Below are 18263 nucleotides of genomic sequence, written 5' to 3'. Positions count from 1 at the left end.
CACATCAAAGACCAATTTCTAAACAATTGTATTTATTTTAACTCCAGGGAATTACAGTTATAACCTTGGTTGCACTCACACAGTGAGACTTGGGCCAAGCAGAATATAGAGATAATTCACATTTAAAGTGTGGTAACAACACAATGTTCAGCTGGTTTCACAAAACATGGGTGGGTAAAATGATTTTACTGTCTAGCTCGCATACAGGTTAATCTTTGAGCTCAACCACATCTCTAGGCAGCACTGTTAGCTATTTGTGTTATGAGAGGCTTCATCCATTTCCAGAGAACACTACTTGAGAATCATCTTTATTTTTCATCCTTGTCCAGTGGCATCAACCATGAAACGATGACTCTTCTTTGAGCTGTTCAAGGTGAAACAGCACTGAATAGCTTTCACAGAGACCATCATATGGTAGATCAAGGCAAAGCAGGGGGAACTTGAAGGACAAATGGTTTACAAAAGAAGAGGTAACCGGCCTTAGAAAAGTCATTGTCTCTCTTCAACCACCCACAGCTCCACTCAGGAGGTTTGAAGGGTGGATGACAGCCGAGTTGACAGGGAGTGTTCAGTGACCTGGAACTCCATGGCACAAGGTTCTATTCCACACTGCGCAGTTCAATGCAATATTAAAGTATAACAAGTCTTGTGTATCAGCCATTTCTGGTGCAAACAACTGAGTGGTTCTGACATTGATTAGACTGATAAAAAGTTTGTTGCCCTCTGATGATCGGAAACCCAACATGTTTAAGGAACACTCCAATTAAAAGACGCGCTTAATTTATCACAGATCACGTTTCGTACGGGCTCAATGTGCAAAAAAATTCCAAGACCAATGTAAAACTGACCAAGGGAAAGCTGCGGTTGCAGACAAGAGACAGTCCCGGTCAGCCCAGGTACTTGACCACCAGGAACAGGACCACACAGGTGATCAGCATCCCTCCGATCATGATGAACTTATCCTGGGTGGCCCTTTTCTCGATCAGCCTCATCACCGTGTTGGACAGACCCAGCATGTTGGCCACATCCAGCATCTTCTTATGGGTCCCCTGGGGTTCAGAGAAGACCGAGGTTGGAAGACAGAAAACACATTAAGTAGTAGAACAAGTTTAACTTACACGGATTGTCTCTGAAGGAAAGGCTGAGGTTTGTTCATGGGATTTGAGCTTCACGACAGTTTGGAATAAAAAGTAGTATCAGAACCTAATAAGCTTAATTTGACTTAGGGAGAGGCTGTCTTAGCAACCAGACCCAGCCGTTCTTTCTGCCTGTCTGTCCGCCTGGCTATCCCTCAGCTGTTTCTCACGGCCAGCCTAACAGAATCTGATCACCAGACACACACTTCTAGTAGGTCATTGCTGAGGACATCAACGTTCTATTCTTATTTTTTGGTACACTGACTCCTCTGTGGGATAAGATCAACTGGCGTGAATGCCCTGTCAGGAAGTCGTCGCCCCCCCCCCCACACACACACACACACAAACCTTTAAGGTACCCCTCTGGTCCCTAAGTCCAGTGAGGATGCTGCTTCCGCTGCCCAGCAGGTCGTCCATGCCCTTGTGGGCGTTGTTCAGGTTGGTGTTGAACTGCAGCGTCTCGTCTATGGGAATGGAGGTGTCTGCATCCTGCGGGGGACAACAGCGGTAACATCTCAAACATCTGTCCCCAACAAACGGAACATACCAGGTTCCGCTGGATATATCCGACAGGTGTTTGACTGTAGCTCGGTATGAGAGCAGCGGGTGAGGTCGTGGGTGGGCGTTTGCGTTCTGAGCGGGCCACTTCTACTGACATTAGTGGTGAAGGTGCGACTCATGAGTTCTTCCCTCTCTCTGTCCTGCGCCTCTCGTGTGTAGCGGCGGTGCTGGAAGTTCCTCAAAGCCGTCTGGAGGTGCTGAACGTCGTACTTCAACTGGTCAACCCGCCTGCAGAGGGAAACAGACAGGCGGGGGGTGTCACGTGAAACCTCTGAACGGAAAAATCGAGGCCCACGCTCTCCTGCTCTACACGGCATCTCATGATATAGTCACTCATTGTTCATTAACACATGATGACGTTTCCCCCGACACGTCCCGTACACGAAATAAAGTTCAGCAGGGCAGCGCCCCTCTCCGGAGCATCACTTGGCTGTGGCTCAACCCTGTTGCCCCCCTCCAACGTGGCTGTCCTGAGATCAGAGGAGAGCGACGGGACGGGGCACAGCCGATGTCCCTCGGGGCCTGTTTACCTAGCTCTGAAGCCATGCCGTGCCCTATGCAGTGATGACGGGGCCTCTGAGGGGAATGTTTTCAAAGAGCAGCATCGCCACAGGGCTCAAGAAACACTGCCTGTTTCATCCAGCTGCTACCTTGTCTCGGTCCCACCCATCCTTCTGAAACACTCATCGTCCCGCCGTCTCTGGGCGGTTTTGGTGTCATCCAACTGACTGGTTCAAGTGTACTTACAGTTTGGCGTTCGGACGGCGGTTTGGCGGTTCTTTGCTGGCTAGAATTTCCAGACGTTCTAAATGGCTGAAGATCTGGTCGATTCTGGCCTGCAGCTCGTTCTCCAACACTGGAAAGCACACAATATAGAAGACCTATTAAACGTTTGCCCCGAATAGGCTTACCTTATGAAAAATGCAAATGTTGACTCAAATAAATCAGACAAGACAGATGATTTTATTGTTTGTAATATACAGTAGTTAAGTTCCCAATTCCATACCCCCATGGATCATAGGCCCACAGTTTAAGGTGAATCCAAGAGGGGGGATGAAAGCAAATGTGTTATTTCCTCAGACTTAGCAGAGGAAGTTAATAATCTCCATAGAAACAAAGGGCCTTGCACATAATCTTGTCATAACAGCAAATCAGCCAGTGAGCCTTATTGGAAGTCAGATACCCATCGTTACACCCCCTGCTTCGGTCTTAGACAGCCGAGATCCGAGATCCTTTTTGATTCCACAGTGGCAGGAGCACTAGCCCTATGGGAAGCATTTATCTCCCCGTTGAAAGGACCAGCACCACCTTGTTCAGACCCACCCCACCCTTTTCCCTTGTGCGTACTGACTGAGTGACTCCCGGCTTTGACGCACGCGGCCTCCTTCATCCTTCCACCCTCTAACATGCAAGATGATGTCATTGTCATGACGGGCGGGCGGGCGGGCGGGCAGGCGGGCGTCTGGCTGCCATCATTATCTCCAGCGTCCTCCGTGTCCTCCCTTGGCCCCCACCCGTCGGCTTCCTGCCCTGGCACCAGCCTGGCTCACAGAACACAGCCCGCCCTGCCCACCTCCTAAAACAATGAGCGGGGGGGGGGGGCAAGGCACAGCCACCCTCTTTCCCAAACACCAGAAACAAAAGGGACAGAAGGGGGCGGAGGAAAGAACCTCGGCCCGCAGAGGTGGGCACTGCCTTCAGAATTTAGCTTAGTTATAAACTCAGAAGTTTTTCAAAAGTTATTTACCTGGATTTCACCAGCAGATTATAATAAAATGCATAGAAGTGGAAATGACTACATCTGGAGTCCTGATTCAAGTCAAATGTTCTATGTACTTGATAATATGCAACAGATTAAATCAAAGTAGATAACCGTTGAAAAACCTTTCCCAGTAGAGCAAATTCATTCTGATATCGGTATCTTTGATTTGATGGACCAAATGTTGACACAACATCCATTGAATTGACTTCAGGAAAGAAGGAAGGAAAAGGACTGATTGACGTGGCCAACTTACAGTGGACAGACTGACGATCTGTGTTCTCAAGACGCCCCATATAAGACTGCACCTCCTGGATTTGTCTGATTAATAAAGACACAAAGCAAAATATATACCACTTTATTTCTCAAATTATTGAAAGTCTAGGGAAACTAGTCGGCAGAACCGTTCAACCAGAGTAAGGGCAAACTGAAAATATGAAGACTGAATTATATAGAAGCTTTGGGGAATAACTACGGATGTTTGAATCTGGTTAGCTAGCCGGTGAGTTCGGTATGTGGACATCATAAAAACGTTATTAGGTCGACAGTTAAAAAAAAAGTTATGACAAGCTTAGGAAGGTAAGCTAACATTAACGTTACAAGCTGTAGGGTCATATGCCAGTTATCTACCCAGTTAACTAATCCGCTACCTAACTGAACAACGCCTATTTGTTGTCCAAACTTAACAATAAGAAAACCAATTAGCAACGTAGCCAGTAGACCATTCAAACCTTCACAAGTGAGCTTGCTAGTTAACTGGCTAGCTACTTTAGCTGCCTTATTTATTTCAAAGAGAACAGAAACACTCACTTATTTGTCTGATGGTACAATGTCTCCATTTTGCTTTATGTTTAAAAACACAATCCACAGAAAATACCCTCGGTCTTTGGAGTACAACCTTTCTATCGTTTAATTCTGCAACTTAAACAAGAAGCTTTTTTTGTGCTAAGCACACGTCATCAATGATTTGTGTACGGAAATGGAAAAGCGGAAACTCCCAAATGAAAAACGCCGAAGAATTGATACAGCGACGCTACGAGGCCGAGACTGGTAGCTGGAAGGTTCCAATCAAACATACAGAAAATGACATTGAGGAAGTCGTACTAGTAAACTAAATTCAGTCTATGCACTTCATAGCCAAATACTTTATATAATTTATTATCCATATTAGGCAATATTCATGTTATTATTTGGTCAATTTGACTACCATAACAAAATACTTTTTGAACTACACATATAATCAGCTTTTGACAGATTGTGAGGTCATATCTGACTCCTAAGCTGAATCACTTCCAGTTGTGCTTTCTTTTCACACAAAAACCATCCTCTCCTCAATCCGACCCATGCTTGAGTGGGGAATAGGCTCCTCTGTTGACAGGGAGACATGTGACAGGAAAGACTTAATGAGAAGACGTCTCCAGGCGAAGTTTTGTCAGCTCACCCTGGCTTTGTCTAATTATCCCTTTTTCCACAGATTGGTGTCGGAATACGCCTGTCTGTCCATCTTGTAGTTTCCCTCCATGCCTGCGGACACAGACACACCAATAATAATGATATCAAACTTTCCATAGGCAGATGAGATTGGGAAAAGTCACAAACGGCTGCACCCAGGATGAAACAAGGTATCTGATTCTTAAACTGTCGATCAAATTTTCTCTTGCCTTTAATGGGGATGTGAAACAGACGTGGTTTGATTTCTCACAATAGTAAAATTATACTGTGACCCCCCCCCCCCCCTCCATTCCCCCGATATGTTAACAATGAATTCTTAGTGATCCAGAAGAGACAGGATCATCCAGAGGAACAAAACCATACCCCTCCCATCATCTCAGTCCCCGTCCCACGCTAAATCTCCCTGCCACTGGGGATGCATGAGGATACAAGAAGAACAGCAAGACAAGTGCAGGTGTCTGGGGAAATGGCACTTGATGGGTAATAAATATGTGTTTATCTCATGTAGCACAACCGATCTGTCTTGAGAGAGATGGTTTGCTGAGCCTGTTGGTTGATTGTTAATGGCTGACGGTTGACACATACTGTATCTCTCCAGGCTACTTGATTTTTAACAGAGGCCTGTTTTACCCCACCCTCACATGTCAAATAACCTGATTCCTGTTCAAGCCACTTCTTGCTCTTGCTGCTCACAATTCTGGGTTGTCATAACAGCTCCCCGGGGCAATGATGGGGTATGTGCCGATCTAACATGCAGCTCAGACAAGTAGAGAAGGAGAAAATGAGAGAGGAAGGGCCTCTGGCAGAATATGTGGGGCGTATTTGCCTCTCCCTTCCCGAGGTCACAGGGTCCTCACTGTCTGCCCTCTGTCTTTCAGCCCCAGTGAAAAGATGAGCTGGGTTTACTTCCCCCCCCCCACGCACCTGAGCACCACAGGCACCAACTGACACCAACACTCCAGGTGTGGAGCATGAACACTTCACTCTGATTGACCAAGTCATCATCATGTGCCTGTTTGTCAACCTCTCTGCTGCTAAACCCCTATTTGGTTACACTCAAGTCTGAATGTCACTGAAGCTGCATCTTGGCTGAGAAGCTGCTCTGTATGTAGGGTTAGAATGGAGTTTCTGGGTTTCAGGGTAGGTTTTGTGTGAAGAGATGTTCAGGTGGTGTGGTGGTGAAGATCTTTAACGTTGTGTGTGTGCTCTGTTGCGCCACCAGTTATTAAACACCCTATTTCCTGATGCTAGTGCTGGACCCCTGTGGGGGTGGGGGGATGGGAGGATTTTTGGGGGGCTGAGCCGAAATCAGTTTCCTGGAACTAGAGAGGATTTTGAGCTGGATCAGTCCCCCTCCCCTGGCCAGACACCATGGCAGAAAGGCCGTAGTTTGGTGGTGGAACGCACCAGTCCCACTGAATGACTTCCCTATGCCTTTGTTTTATACATAAAGGGGAAATTATATGTTATTAAATCACTTACATTTAATCCATGAAATTATTCTTCTCAAGCGATATAATACATTATAACTACAATCATGCCCCTGGAGAAAAATATATGAAAAGCACAATTATGAGGAGCTAAATTGCTTCAGGGCAACAATGTTTGGAAACCAGTCATCTCTCTGGAAAGCAACACTGATCTTTTCCTCCTCCTAGGGGAAATGATCTGCTTGCCTTTGAAGCCATGATGAGAGGCTGAATGAAAGCAAATGAGAGCCTGTCAAAAATGAGAGGGAGAAATTCATAAGGACTCTATGTGTATTAGGGACCGGGAGAGGGCTCAACAGGCCTGTGTTGATGCTATTTGGCTGTAATGAAGCACAGCATTGTGGAGATGACAGGGGTGAACACCCCTATGTCGAGGTGACTGCTTTTAAGGTACTGCTGAGTCTCTTTCCTTTATTCTAATTGGATCTCCTCTGTCTGTTATTCCTTCTTTCTATGTTCTCAATCCCCTTCTCTCTTTCTGTCTTCTTTGTCTCCTTCTTTCCCTTCTTTCTCTCCCTCACCTTATTTCTCTTTCTCTCTGCCTGCCGCCTTTTGGGCTAAGAGAGCACTGGGAGTATGGATCATGCAGGCTGTCAGCCTCACACACACACACACACACACACACACACACGTATATACATAAACACACACACTCCCAAACACAAACACACACACAGCCCTGTGGCCATACCACCTGGGAGTGGTGACACTTAGACCCCGAAGCTGTGCTGTCTCGGTGAAGATGAGAGATCACGTCCACCCCCATGACTGGATGACATGCCGTCTTCTTGCTCCACTCTCCCAGGGAAGGGAGGTAAACAGTAACATGGCCCAGAGAAGAGGAGCACCTCAGTGGGCTTCCCCTGCCTTCCTGCCTGCCAGCACCGGGACCTGGACTGACAGCTTCCTAACCACAGTCACGCACCGTGGTTTCACCACACTCTCATCATCAAGTCATACATGTCAATGAGTCTTAAAATGTGTGGAAGTCAAAAGGAAAGATAGACGATGGATTGATGAACAGCATAATTGCGATACTGAAATGAATGATTAGGAAACTGGTAAAACTTCTATAAATGTAGCCATGAAATGTAGACATAAAACAAATGTCCAAATGGTTTATTATTATCCAAAGACATAGATTCTTCATTGCACATATGAATAAGCATTATACATCAAAGTATAGAAAGTAGATTGAAAATAACATTGCAGGTGACATTTGGACAATGAGCTCATAGCACCACCATATGTCCTGTGTTGAGAACACAGAGCTCTGGACTTTATCTCTGTTTTCCTGTTCGGGACATTGTTGATCTGGGAAAGCTTTGTTTGTTCTTGTAATGGAGGTCAGGACTACCGTGTGTGTGTGTGTTCTGTTCCATTTGCGTTCACGTGCACACATCACGGTGCAGAGGGAGAGAGGGGAGTCAGATAGGGAGAGTTATCGCGCCTCCTATCACGATAGCTGCTGAGCAGACTGTGTTGCTACTCCAGGTGTCTCTGCAGTCCTGGGGCTCATGGGAACCGCCTCTCCCACCAGTTTCCCAGCCATCCGCCAGCCCTACGCCAGCCTTCCACCACAGAGAAAGGGACTGCCTACAGTGCCCTGGAAATGAGGGACTGGGGTCAAATCTCAATGTATAGGGTTCTGTCTTTCAGATGGGAAGTTGCCCCCGGTCTCTTGGCTATAATTCCACCATTACCGTTTTATCATTCCTCTCATTCCTATCTGGCAAATATTTTTCCTGACCTCTCCACCTTGTAGCTGGTGTTGGTATTAGTGCGTTGGCCAGGTGGGTTCTACATACCGTCCGAGACACAACGGAGGAGGTGAGTTTCATCCTTACCGTGAAAAGGTTTTTGAGGATCTTAACTAGTTAAAACGTGCACTCTAGATGTAATTCACCCTTACTGCCTACCCACCATAACATCTGTTTGTTCCCAAACTGCTCAACTCCCTCCAAGTCAACAACCAGTGACCCCCTCCCCTACACACACACACGCACACCATCAAGCCACCCCTGCTTTTGGAGGTAGGCCTCTCCATTGAGGTATGCACTCAGCCCTGTCACAGCTCTAGGCATTGCATGTTCTTGTTGTGGGTTGAGCAATTGCATTAGTCATTTCACATTCCAAATTCCTACCCCATGCCGTATTCACCGACTCTCTCTCTCTCCCTCCCTCTTTCACCCAATCCATCCCTCTGTTCATCTCATCATTGCCTCCTCTTTGCCACGGCTGGGTAGGGTGTGGCCTGCTTTGGTGGTTTGGGCAGACACGCTGATGCTATCATGTGGTACCCTCTCTTTCTGGGAGGAAACGTTGCAGGCTACATCCTAGACTTTTGACCCCAGGGTTTAAATTAGAGGGGACCCTGCTCTACAGCATGTCCTTTATGAGTCCTGGAGCACAGAACCTGACCCGCTACGCTTCAGTTAACCTCCACGGTATTTGGATCAGTAATATATAAACCTCAAAGCTATGTTAGTCGCTGTGGACGAGGCCGTTTGCTAAGCAACAACAAATATATCCTACGGATACGTGTGGGGAAACGTCCCGACCCACAGCCCTATTAATCTTCCTCCGTCAGGGCATGGCACAGTGCCACATCCAGCCCGGCGCAGTCACCGTCTGGCAAACCCGGCTAACCGAGACACCGCGGATACTGTTACGGCCGCCGTCACCCTACATTGTCTCTGTCATTCACACCCCTGCCTGTTGGGCTTCTGGGTGACAGTGAGGGGTTTGAGCAGATCCAGCCTTCCTGACCACCCTCACACACCCACACAAGAACACCGGGACTGTAAACACACACACACACACACACACAAAAACAACTCCTTCACCTGGTGTCCTCAGTCAGCACACACTCACACACAGGTTTCGCCCCCTTCTGAGCAGCCCCAGTCCAGTCCTGGGGGATAGTGCGTGAGAAGCTGGCTGTGGACTCAGAAGCCCCCTTCACTCAGGGCAATGGGGGAAATGAAGGCTTTAGGAGTTCATTATTAAACAACAACAGCAGCAGGAGATCGGCCCCCTGGGGCTCCAAACAATCCCCTCTCGTCCTTCCATCTACTTTCTCTCCATTTCTCATCTCTTCTATCGCCCTCCATATCTCTCTCTCTCCTCGCATCTCCCTCTTCCAGTGTCCTCCATCTCTCGCTCCCCACATCTAGCTTGCATGTAAATTACACATTCTTCCATCTTGTTTTCTTGTTCTGCCCTTTCCTGTTCCACTCTCTGACCTATAGTCTTCATTCCCCTCTTATTGCAAGCAATTCAAGTGCAAGATGAATGTAAAGGTTGATGAACAGTTATTAGTTGGGGTCCAGTTTGAATCGACTGATTATGACAACCTGTGCCCTGTTGGTTGTTGTAATAGAACAGAGAACACTATGTCTAAGCCCTGTGATCAGCCAAAGTACCAGGACACAGAGCAACAATAAGCCTCTGTGTGATTCCATTCTGTTGTGGAGAGCATACTCTCACAAATATTTATTGCAGGGGAGCAGATGGGGGGGGGCAGTGGGTCATGACCCCCCACGATATTACAGACAGGTCAATTTGAGCCCCCGGGAAAACAATGAAAATCCTGGGACTCACAGACTGACTCCCCCGATATACAACACAAAGCTATGCCCCTTGATTTGATGCATAATCATACGTCATACAGCTACATATGACCTTTAACCCTTCCAAGACAACATTCGTTCCCATCCAAGGTGACGTCATGGCATTTATTCTTGTCATAGCGGCTGGCCTGTTTGGCCGGAGGCAGAACACCTGTCTCTGCGTGTGTTGCTCCACTCATCCCCCAGCGTGAGTTGGCGGTTGGTGGCGTGATGCACCGAGACCACAGTCCTTTCAGATTTAAAGGAGGGCAGGGCAGAACGACCAGGGAGTGGTTCTGCCGTCGAGGGAGAGAGGCCGGTCGCGTGCGGAGCTCTGGGCAGGTGCCCGGCTGGCTTTATGTGTGTGTGTTTACGTTTGTGTGTTCGTGCGCGCGTGTTTTTTACGGGTGTTTGTGCGTGCATGCATGTGTGTTCGTGTGTTCGTGTGTGCACGCTTACCCGCATGTGTGTGAGTTTGTGCATGTGTTTGTGTGTGTGTATGTGTGTGTGAAAGAGAGTAAAAGGGAGTGTACATTGACTGGAATGACAAGGTTACTGCCATAAGACTCCCATCACAGAAGGCAATGTTAACGTTCATTTCAAGAAAAATAAAGTATGATCTGGTAACAGGTAACGACACAGATAAACACTAACAGTAACTAAAGGCAGGATTTCTTTTTTTACAAACGTATATGTTGATTTATTTTATTTGCTTTTAAATAAGAATATGTCACCATGTAAAAAAAAAAAGAAGAGCGTTACAGTATATGACCCAGTTAAGGAATGGTACAATGATCTATAAATTTGACTTAGTTTCATGACAAACACTAAGGACTATTTGCAAGGCAAATAAATCATTATGATAGTTGCCCAAAGACCAGATGAGGTAGAGATAAGATTCTACTGACCACTGTGAGACCTGACATCAGTTATATCCATGTGCTTTAACTGCATACCTCTACATTAACACACAATATACACTGGCACTGGGAACTGAAAGGATTATACACACATTTTAAACATAAATAGGTGTCTACAGGCCCCTTGAGGCAGACATACACCTACAACACTAACCCACAGACACACAGAGAGGTCTGGAGGAATGACTCAGTAAAACACTGCTATTTTCTGTGATTGGTTATTGAGAAAATAAGCAACATGATTGGGCCATTTCATAGGTATCAGGAAACAAGGATGTGCCTGGATTAGAAAACTGTTTGATTTGGTCACACAGTTGAAAGCACCGAACAGTATGGGCAGACATATCCCACTTACAAATCCAAAATAGAGCAAATGATTGGTGCGCTCTTTACAACATTGTTTTCATGGACTCTGTTCGGTTTTTCCTTTAGTTTGAGTGCATTTCCTTTGAATGTTTTCGAAACCCCATATATAAATGTAAAACATGAACAGTAGCATATGGTATATATTCCCACAAGAGGCAACAGGTCTATTTTACCACACAGTAACCTTATGACTGCACCGAGTAATAAAAGACATACTAACTAGTTCTGATTATAGGCAAGCTGTACTAACATTCCATGTTCAGACATCCAGTGATTTAATTAGACTTTTTTTTCAAGGTGGTTAGTGGATATCAGCGATGACTAAGATTTGTTTCTCACCTCAAAGCATAGGCATAAAGTACTATAATAACATAGCTGACATAAGTGCTTCATTTTTCCATGAGAATAAACAAACCCTTAGATGGCTCTCACAGAAAATAAAGAGACAATCACAGTGAAAATGAGACAGACAGAAAGACAGGCAGGCTGACAGACCGCCAGATGTTAGACAGACGGACAAACATGCAGGAAAACAGGCAGACAGATAGTGACACAGACAGGCTGACAGACAGACTGACAGACAGGCCGACAGACAGGCAACGGGGACTAAACTCCTTTTTGGCATTTTGTGCTGCTTTGGAAATGCTCTGAATCTTGATATAAACTCTACACCATAAAGTAGTAGTTAGACTAACTCATTAAAGAACAGACAGATAAGAGGACAGGACCACTTGAACGGTCATGGCTCACATCCAGATGATGTCGTCATTCACTTCCCATAATCTGACTGTCCGACAGGCCAAGCCTCTGCTCACTTAAGGTCTGTGATTTCAGTGCATTCAGCTGGAGCAAAGCGGAACGTGGTCATGACACCGCCTCATCTGAGGAGGAAGCCCATGTTCAAGTCCAGAAAAGTGGCAAACAACAGTACATCATCGTGTTCCATCTCCATGCCTCCAAGAACAGTTCAGAGTTCGGAAGGGCATGTTTAAAAGTCACACCCCATAATTTAGTTATGTCCCTCCTAGTGGCTCCAGTCCCGCTGATTCAAATGTCCTCTCAGTATGTTGCCGTTTTTGCTCTCAGCCTCACACCCATTTCAGTGTTTCTTGCACGTGTACACTTCCTCCTCCCTGACGCAGGTTTGACACTCCACATGGCAGCACCAGCGCACCTGGCAGTGGCAGGACAGGCTGGTGAGGTGCACGGCCGTGTTGTAACCGCGCCCGCAGCACAGGCTCTGGCAGCTGGTGTCCTTGGCGCAGGAGCGCCCGGCTGTGCCGGGGGAGTAGCGCGAAGGCCTGCAGAAGCTGGGGGAGTCCTCCAGGAACACCAGGTCGGTGGGGCGGGGGCTCTGGCCATGGCGCCGGGACCCCGCTAGCTCCGTCTCCCCGGTGGCCACGTTGGTGACGCTCAGGACGCGTGCCGCCGTGTCGTAGCGGAACTTGAGCAGGCGCCCGGTGTCGTGGAACGGGGACAACTGCTTCCAGCAGGTTCGCACAGCACAGGAACCGGAGACACCGTGACACTTGCAGGTAGTCTTCAGGCCGCTCTTCACCGCCTGAAGGGGGGAAACAGTGAGGGGGAGGGGAAGAGGGAGGAGGGGAAGAGAGCGAGATGTCAGTTTCTTCAGTCTGATTCATGGTCTGGGCTCTTATCTTGGGCGTCTATCTAGACAGAGGGGACCCAGTTCCAGCAGGGTGGGCTGGCGGGACGGAGGTTCTGGGGTTAGCCAGCCTTTAGCTCAGCTCCGTCCCAGTGGCTCAGATGATGGATGGGGGGGGACGGTTTGGCATGCAGTATTTCATTCAGTTGACATCTCGCACTTGGACAGCGCCTGCGGATTCATTTTCTCCTAATGTGTTGAAACTAGCTCCCTCTGCTTCCCTCCTGTCTCCCTCTGCTGAAGCCTGAGGCATGAGGGACAGACAGCAAAATATTTCCACCCTGGTCTGTTTGTGAGCACGCTTACGGAAAACGTTGATTTGAAAAAACAAAAAGGATGAGAGACTTTGGTTTAAGGACGGCGCTCTGGCTTCGGTGAAACATTCACCGGGCTCAGTGGAGGCATCGAAAGGGGTATCGGCGCTGAGCCACTCAAACTGGGTGGGGGCCAGAGTCAGGTCAAGCAGCATGGGGGTCATGCTATCGGGAATGGGGGAGACCCGGGGGCTACTTCGGGGTTGAGGAGTTCTGCTGAGCTCCGCCCTGCACAGGTATGGGAACCCTCAGGGCCATCTCAAAGCATTACTGAGGGATGATGGAGAGAGGGGGATGTTGTGGAAAAACCAACCACCTCCTGTTTTTGTGACCTGGCCTCTTCTGAGCCACATAGGTGGAAGGTGAGGAAAACACCAAACTGAACAGAGATAAGATAAGGCTACTTCAGTTCATCCTGTTATTTCTCTCCTATGAAGGGCATGCTGCCTCAGGTGAAAGAAGGTAAAGAGGGCTGAAGGGGGCTGTTGCTGAGCTACACACACACACACACACACACACACACACATAGTGATTAGTTACCATATGAACATTATGTGGATTTATGGAGAAAAGCACAGTGCAGCGCCATTCAGCATGTGGAAAAAAATGCTTGCTCGTATATTAAAAGAGGCCACGGTTATAATCGCTCTCTGTGACGGGAGACCTTTAATTTTCTGTGGGCCCGCACAGCAAGCTTTATCATGCCTGTGAACACCTGGCTCCAGAGATCTGGCAACAGTCTGTCTCATCCCCTCTCCTCTCCCTGCTACAGTAAGTCCATTAGCCTCACCCAGGCCGTGTAGCCTCACCTCCAACAAGGCCCCGGAGAGCCAGATATCAGGTGAGACCCGATGAAGGCCTTGGTGGAGAGAGCGCATTGTATGATAAGCAATACTGAGGTTGTCGTCTGCTGATGGATCTAAAATTGAGCTGTTCTTCTTTTGTCCTCCTCACCATGGGAGGAAGCCACCTGCATGGGCCTATCCCAATTCTCTTTAGACTACATTAAATTAGTCTAAGCCGCGATAGCTAGAACTGCTAATGGGATTCTTGTTGTCGTGCTTGAGCTTATCTGCATGTCAACACTCACTCATTCATTCACTCACCCGGATTCCAACGTTGATGTTGTGGGAGTCGATCTGCGCCCTCAGGTCTTTGCTGACCTTCTTCTGGCCCAGGAACTTCTTGAGAAATTTGGTGCTGTATTTCAGGTTGTCCCCGCAGACCCCCCACTGCCAGGCCTCGCGGTGCTGTATGCCGGGGGAGTCATCGCATGTGCACCTCTCCATTCGACCAGAGCTACAGGCCTTCGCTAGCGCGTGCGACAATGCCGCTGAAGACACTGCAAGAAGAAAAGCTGTCTCCTTGAAGCCTGGAAAGACACATCACATTGACAATTAATAACAGGCAACTGAAATATTGTTTAAAGTGCAGTCTTGTATGTGATCTTATTATTTTTGCTGGATATTTCCTCACTGTAGTGAAAGTTCAGTATTATACTTTGAAATGGTTGAAATTAAAAAGAGTTATAACTGAAGAAAAAAATTATAACGGAAGTTGGATGGTCCTGGCGAAATGCATAATGTTATATGGCTGATTATAATGGAATAATAATTCCTCAGATGGGTGAAGGGGTGGGCTCTAGACAATCACATCATCCAATCACATCTGCTTACTGAAAAATCTGGTTTCTTAAGGCACACACAATCAGACTGAACATTTCAAAGACCAAAGGAGAATCAGGCAAATACATAATAAAATATCTATTACTGAGATTGATATCTTTTTTTTTCTTTTACATGAACACACAATGATTAATTTGTCATAAAGTCAAGATTTAAAAATGCTATTAAAAAAACAGCATAAGAGCATAACATTTTTGTTTACCACTCAAAAGGTGGGTAGGCCCAGAGATACAAAGATTGCTATAATGATCATAGCCTAGCACAACGTTAGTGTCAAAGGCCAAGTGAATTATAGTGATATTTAGGTTTAGGCTTCATTCTCCCCCATGTTTCTACTCCAGTGTTCTATTTCCAGGGTTTGTGACATGATTCCTTTTCTGACAGTTCCTGTTGGGTTGGTTTCACGCTGTTATTTGCTTAGACCAGAGCCATGGCAAGGGTGTATTTTGATCCAATTAATTATTATTTTGACTAGGAAGGATTTTTCCCAGATGAAAGTTAGTAATCAGGCCGCCCTTTTCCTCTGGGAACTGGGCGCTTTTTTGAGATAAAAATAACCACGGGGCCCTCATAGGCTCTGCCACACTAGGCCTTTTGGCTCTCTAACCCTTAATTACTTCCATGCTGACCTGTTCATGGCTTTTCATACTGATAGTATATTCATGCTCTAGGGTTTTTAAAGATTTTAAATGATTCTGTATGGGGTGGTGTGTCCGCAGGGAAAAAAATGTATAGGCTGTAAACCTGTTCTTTACTTACCAATCCCCCATCAGCCAGTTCATCAATTCATCTTCTGCATTATCAAGTAGCCAAGTAATTTGGCTGATACAGTATCACAGCAGAATTTAGGCTAGGCCTATACAAGTTCCTATGCATTACAGCAACAACCTTACAGTCCAAGCGGTAATCTCTCCCATATGGGCATGCATATCTATACATAACCATACGAAATTCATGAATTTAGAACATGTTCTCGCACCTCTTTTTAGAAGACTCCCGCGGCCGTCCAGGCTACAGTTCCAGCGCTCGTTCCGGAATTGATAGCGGCACTCCAAGAGGCTGAGTCGCACTGACTCACGCAGCGTCTCCGCCAAACCTGGCTCGCGGCGACACAGTCGTTTCTGCTTACGGGTCAGGGTCATCTGCTCGCATTGCTTCAGGTGAGCCTTTCCCGTTGGCGGTTCATTAGCGAAGGGGGCAGGCATTAAGACCAAGGGTTCCCGGCCTGTCAGCCTGTTAAATTGGAGAAATGTAGGCAATAACAATTCACTGATGTTACCAAATTCAAAATCAAAATGTCATGTGAATTGTCTTCATTCCGAGAAACTAACCTGATATACTCTGATTTGATGAATAAATGTTTGAAAGTCATTTAAATGAAATGTATTCATAGAATTCCAATTTTAAAATGAAAAGCTATAGCAATCCAATTAAAAAAATCTTGAAACTACCAGCTTCTTAACAACAAACAAACACACGCAACTCTATGATGCTACGCAGCTTATAGCCTAGTTAGCCAGGTAGGTAAATCTAATTATAAAAGCTCTGGATTTGGTTCGAAAGCCCACATATTAAAATATTTCCATATTGGTCTATATAACCTCGAATGTCCTACCCACATGCGCTCAATAGAAATCACAATAATAATAAAAAAAGCAAATAACTAATTTGAGAAGTGGTAGTATCAAGCTGATGACAAACTAAATAGTTCAGGAGAAAAAACTACAGCACACATGTAATACATTATACAAATACTATTTGAAATATGCAATTACTCTGTACCGCAAATATTTTTTCTGATAAATAACCATGAACAATATTATTATGAAATGCGTAAGTTGTATTTGATACAGTGTTACATAGCCTTGGAAATTACCTTATTCAACTTTAAATATATAGGAGAAATGCAAAAATAAATAATTCTGTTGAACTGTCATCAATTCCAGTCCTAATGTTATAGCCTATCCACCAAACGTCCATGTGTGCTTTAAGGTCTCGTGCGTAATTGCGCACGATAATCGGCACGCTAGGCTTCCATCATAATATTATTATAGCCTATGTACATCGCATCACATTCATTGTTTTTCCCGCGGATCTCTGTGCTGTTGTTTATTTTAGAACGAAGGAAAAGATAATACAACTGCAAAGACATAATAGGAAAAGAGTTGTGGCTGACCCGAAATATGCTGCAGTGTGCGAGAGGAGGATGCAGAGCGCAATGAGTCGCAGCAGGCAGGCGGTCCTTGGGAGCCTGGAGCACATGATGACGGGTCGACGCTGCTCTTCATCTCGCTGATTCTACACTGGGAAAGTCTGTGCCGTCTGGCGGGCGCACCTCCTTAAGTGGCCCACACAAACTTCACTCCACTGCGGCAGGCGCTGTCTCAAGGGAGGCAAGGCCTCTGGGGGGGGAGCATCATCGCGCCACATGCTCATTGGACTCTCTTGTTGCCCCGCCCTAACCACTGACACACCACACTTCAATGTAAATAACAGGTAGAATGTGTACCTGGCTGTTATATACATCAGTCTAGGCTTGGCTATTAGGCGGCTGTTGGAAAATTTGCATTCTATCCACGACGAACTTTGCTGTTCATTGATGCTCCAGTGCTATAAGCATATCTTGCAGAACAACTAAGTTTATTGATGTGTAGCCTAATAGATATATATTTTTTAAAACTAACTTATTGTGTTCCCTTAGGTTTCGCTGGCATATGAAGTCAAGTGCAAACACGGATCATGCCATGGATGTTGGATTACATGTAATGCCCGTATTTAGAAAAAAAAACATAGTGGATCTCCACAGCATCACTTGCAAATAATGTTGTTTTAAGGGTAATTTAATTCTAATTTAATTTATGTAATTTGTGTTTTAGTCATATTTTTTCTTAAACAAGATCTAATTTCCTTTACTTTATTGTTTATTTTTATTTTCGGAGCAGCGATAAATAATATACAAGTAAAGCCTACCTTTTTTTTTTTAAATAGGTTGACACCCTTTTTTGTAATATATTTACGGCAAGCTACATAATGCGGGACATACATCGACGCAAACCATTAAGTTCAGTGGCTCGCACACTGACTAATCACAGTCAATAAGTAATTCGCTTTTTACAACGCACAAACAAACATCAGTGAACAGCAATTTTTTTAATGTAAAGCATTGGCTTATCCTCCTGATCTGTGCTTGATGAAACCTGCCATTTGCTATAGAAACGCCTCTCTCCCACGTGTATTTTATGTCAGGCCATTTTTCATACACAATCTTTATTTTTTTACTAAAACAATAACCACAACTCTAGT

At 45.9% G+C, this 18263-nt stretch overlaps 2 protein-coding genes across 2 annotated transcripts; both read right to left on the bottom strand.

The window, feature by feature from the left end:
- Positions 1 to 295: 295 nt before the first annotated feature.
- Positions 296 to 4427, bottom strand: gosr2 (golgi SNAP receptor complex member 2). The gene is made up of 6 exons (XM_010874562.3): positions 4267 to 4427; positions 3713 to 3777; positions 2445 to 2553; positions 1793 to 1925; positions 1485 to 1625; positions 296 to 1049 (listed from the first exon to the last, which is right to left on the bottom strand). The coding sequence occupies exons 1-6, from the start codon at positions 4293 to 4295 to the stop codon at positions 888 to 890; spliced, it is 639 nt and encodes a 212-aa protein (XP_010872864.1). The 5' UTR covers positions 4296 to 4427; the 3' UTR covers positions 296 to 887.
- A 6317-nt stretch (positions 4428 to 10744) lies between these two features.
- On the bottom strand, positions 10745 to 17338 carry wnt9b (wingless-type MMTV integration site family, member 9B). Its single transcript, XM_010874561.3, has 4 exons — positions 17137 to 17338; positions 15940 to 16193; positions 14382 to 14647; positions 10745 to 12856 (listed from the first exon to the last, which is right to left on the bottom strand). Exons 1-4 carry the CDS (start codon positions 17220 to 17222, stop codon positions 12395 to 12397), a joined length of 1068 nt encoding a protein of 355 aa, XP_010872863.1. The 5' UTR covers positions 17223 to 17338; the 3' UTR covers positions 10745 to 12394.
- Positions 17339 to 18263: the final 925 nt, after the last annotated feature.

Source organism: Esox lucius, chromosome 11, assembly GCF_011004845.1.
Source record: "Esox lucius isolate fEsoLuc1 chromosome 11, fEsoLuc1.pri, whole genome shotgun sequence".
NCBI lineage: Eukaryota > Metazoa > Chordata > Actinopteri > Esociformes > Esocidae > Esox > Esox lucius.
The sequence above is the reverse complement of the archived record's forward strand: the minus strand, read 5'-3'. Positions and strand labels throughout refer to the sequence as shown.

Bases quoted from the DNA above. Each gene is read 5' to 3' on its own strand.
- gosr2 (XM_010874562.3), bottom strand. From the start codon at position 4,295: ATGGAGACATTGTACCATCAGACAAATAA. The intron at 1,626-1,792 runs GTCAGTAGAAGT...TGTCCCCCGCAG, and splicing joins GTCGCACCTTCACCACTAAT to GATGCAGACACCTCCATTCC. The intron at 1,050-1,484 runs GTTTGTGTGTGT...TCTGAACCCCAG, and splicing joins ACCAGAGGGGTACCTTAAAG to GGGACCCATAAGAAGATGCT.
- wnt9b (XM_010874561.3), bottom strand. From the start codon at position 17,222: ATGTGCTCCAGGCTCCCAAGGACCGCCTGCCTGCTGCGACTCATTGCG. The intron at 14,648-15,939 runs GTGCGAGAACAT...GTGTCTTTCCAG, and splicing joins CGGGAGTCTTCTAAAAAGAG to GCTTCAAGGAGACAGCTTTT. The intron at 12,857-14,381 runs GTGAGTGAATGA...TCCCCCCTTCAG, and splicing joins ACATCAACGTTGGAATCCGG to GCGGTGAAGAGCGGCCTGAA.